This window comes from Nematolebias whitei, chromosome 22 (assembly GCF_014905685.2).
Source record: "Nematolebias whitei isolate Nwh7 chromosome 22, NemWhi1, whole genome shotgun sequence".
NCBI classification, from domain to species: Eukaryota; Metazoa; Chordata; class Actinopteri; order Cyprinodontiformes; family Rivulidae; genus Nematolebias; species Nematolebias whitei.
In genome coordinates, this window is record NC_056519.1 from 978,279 (window position 1) to 979,814 (window position 1,536).

Here is a 1,536-nt window from a genome sequence, read left to right on the forward strand (position 1 = left end):
TCCTGTCGGTCTCCAGATGTTCAGTGGGACCTGGCTCCTGTCGGTCTCCAGATGTTCAGTGGGACCTGGTCCTGTCGGTCTCCAGATGTTCAGTGGGACCTGGTCCTGTCAGTCTCCAGATGTTCAGTGGGACCTGGTCCTGTCGGTCTCCAGATGTTCAGTTTTTACTCCAGATGAGGAGTAAAAACATCTCCGGCTGCTCCTCGATGTGAAACTCTGACCGGGTTCTGGTCTTTGTGCCGTCAGGTTGGTACTGGGGCAGTGTGACCGCCAACGAGGCCAAAGAGATCCTGCAGGACGCCTCGGAGGGCACCTTCCTGCTGCGGGACAGCTCCCAGAGGGACTACCTGTTCACCATCTCTGCCATGACCTCCGCCGGCCCCACCAACCTGCGCATCGAGTACAAACATGGCAAGTTCAAGCTGGACTCGGTGGTTCTGGTCAAGCCCAGACTGAGGCAGTTTGACAGTGTGGTGCACCTGGTGGAGCACTACGTCCAGCTGTCCAGAATCAGAGACAAGGCCCCGCCCACAACCGCAGGGCCCAACGGCACGGTGCAGCTGCTCCTCACCCACCCTGTGTACACCACCACGCCGGCGCTGCAGCACCTCTGCCGCATCGCCATCAACCGGACCACCCAGCAGGTCCAGAACCTGCCCATCCCCAACAGACTGAAGGACTACCTGATGGACTACTCCTACAACGTGTAGACCGCTTCCCATCATGCACTGCTCTGACCAGCGAGGTGACCGACGGGTCTGTCCAAGTTCCAGCATGATCCGTGGTTCTGAAGGTGGTCCTGTTCTGATGGACCATGGTGGACGTAAACAAGCTGGTTCGGTCCAAACGCCACGCAGGGACACCGAACGCCTCATTTCCTGTTGGACATATTTTTAGTTGATCCACCAAAGTTCACGTGGATCCAGGTGGTTCTGACGGGTCCAGATGATCCAGTTCTACGTGACATGAAGCAGAATCTGACATGTTGTGAAGTTTCATGACTTCTGATCAGAATGATTGATGAGGTGATCAGCTGCTGCAGCTTTAACGGAGACTCCAAGAGACTGGACAGGAAGTGATGTCAGCGTTACCTGAGCAGGTATTTCTCCTCAGGCCCACCTGGCAGGTCAGACCTGATCTGAAGGCTGCCAAGACTTTTACATTATTTATTTTTATACGTTTAATAATATTTCATCAAAAGTCCAGACAGATGCCCAGAAGACAAGCTTGGACCACCAGACCACCCTGATCTGTAACCTGGTCCATGTAGTTGAACAAATAAAGACCACCGTGTGTCTGCGGTTTGTCCTGCTTCATTTCAACAAGCTGTGGAGCCGAACGGTCGAACCTCCGAGGAACAAAACGTGAAGTCTCCTGACTCCTGGAGGTCTGGGGGTTCAGGTCTGGAGCTGAAGTCTCCTGACTCCTGGAGGTCTGAGGGTTCAGGTCTGGAGCTGAAGTCTCTTGACTCCTGGAGGTCTGGGGGTTCAGGTCTGGAGCTGAAGTCTCCTGACACCTGGAGGTCTGAGGTTTTAG

At 54.6% G+C, this 1,536-nt stretch overlaps 1 protein-coding gene across 1 annotated transcript; it reads left to right on the forward strand.

The window, feature by feature from the left end:
• Positions 1-16: 16 nt before the first annotated feature.
• Positions 17-736, forward strand: socs2 (suppressor of cytokine signaling 2). The gene is made up of 2 exons (XM_037696102.1): positions 17-155; positions 247-736. Exons 1-2 carry the CDS (start codon positions 17-19, stop codon positions 708-710), a joined length of 603 nt encoding a protein of 200 aa, XP_037552030.1. The 3' UTR covers positions 711-736.
• The last annotated feature ends 800 nt before the right edge of the window (positions 737-1,536 follow it).

Excerpts from the sequence above, each read along its gene's own strand:
- socs2 (XM_037696102.1), top strand. The coding sequence starts at position 17 with ATGTTCAGTGGGACCTGGCTCCTGTCGGTCTCCAGATGTTCAGTGGGA. Across the intron at positions 156-246 it reads GGTCCTGTCGGTCTCCAGAT|GTTGGTACTGGGGCAGTGTG; the intron begins GTTCAGTTTTTA and ends TTGTGCCGTCAG.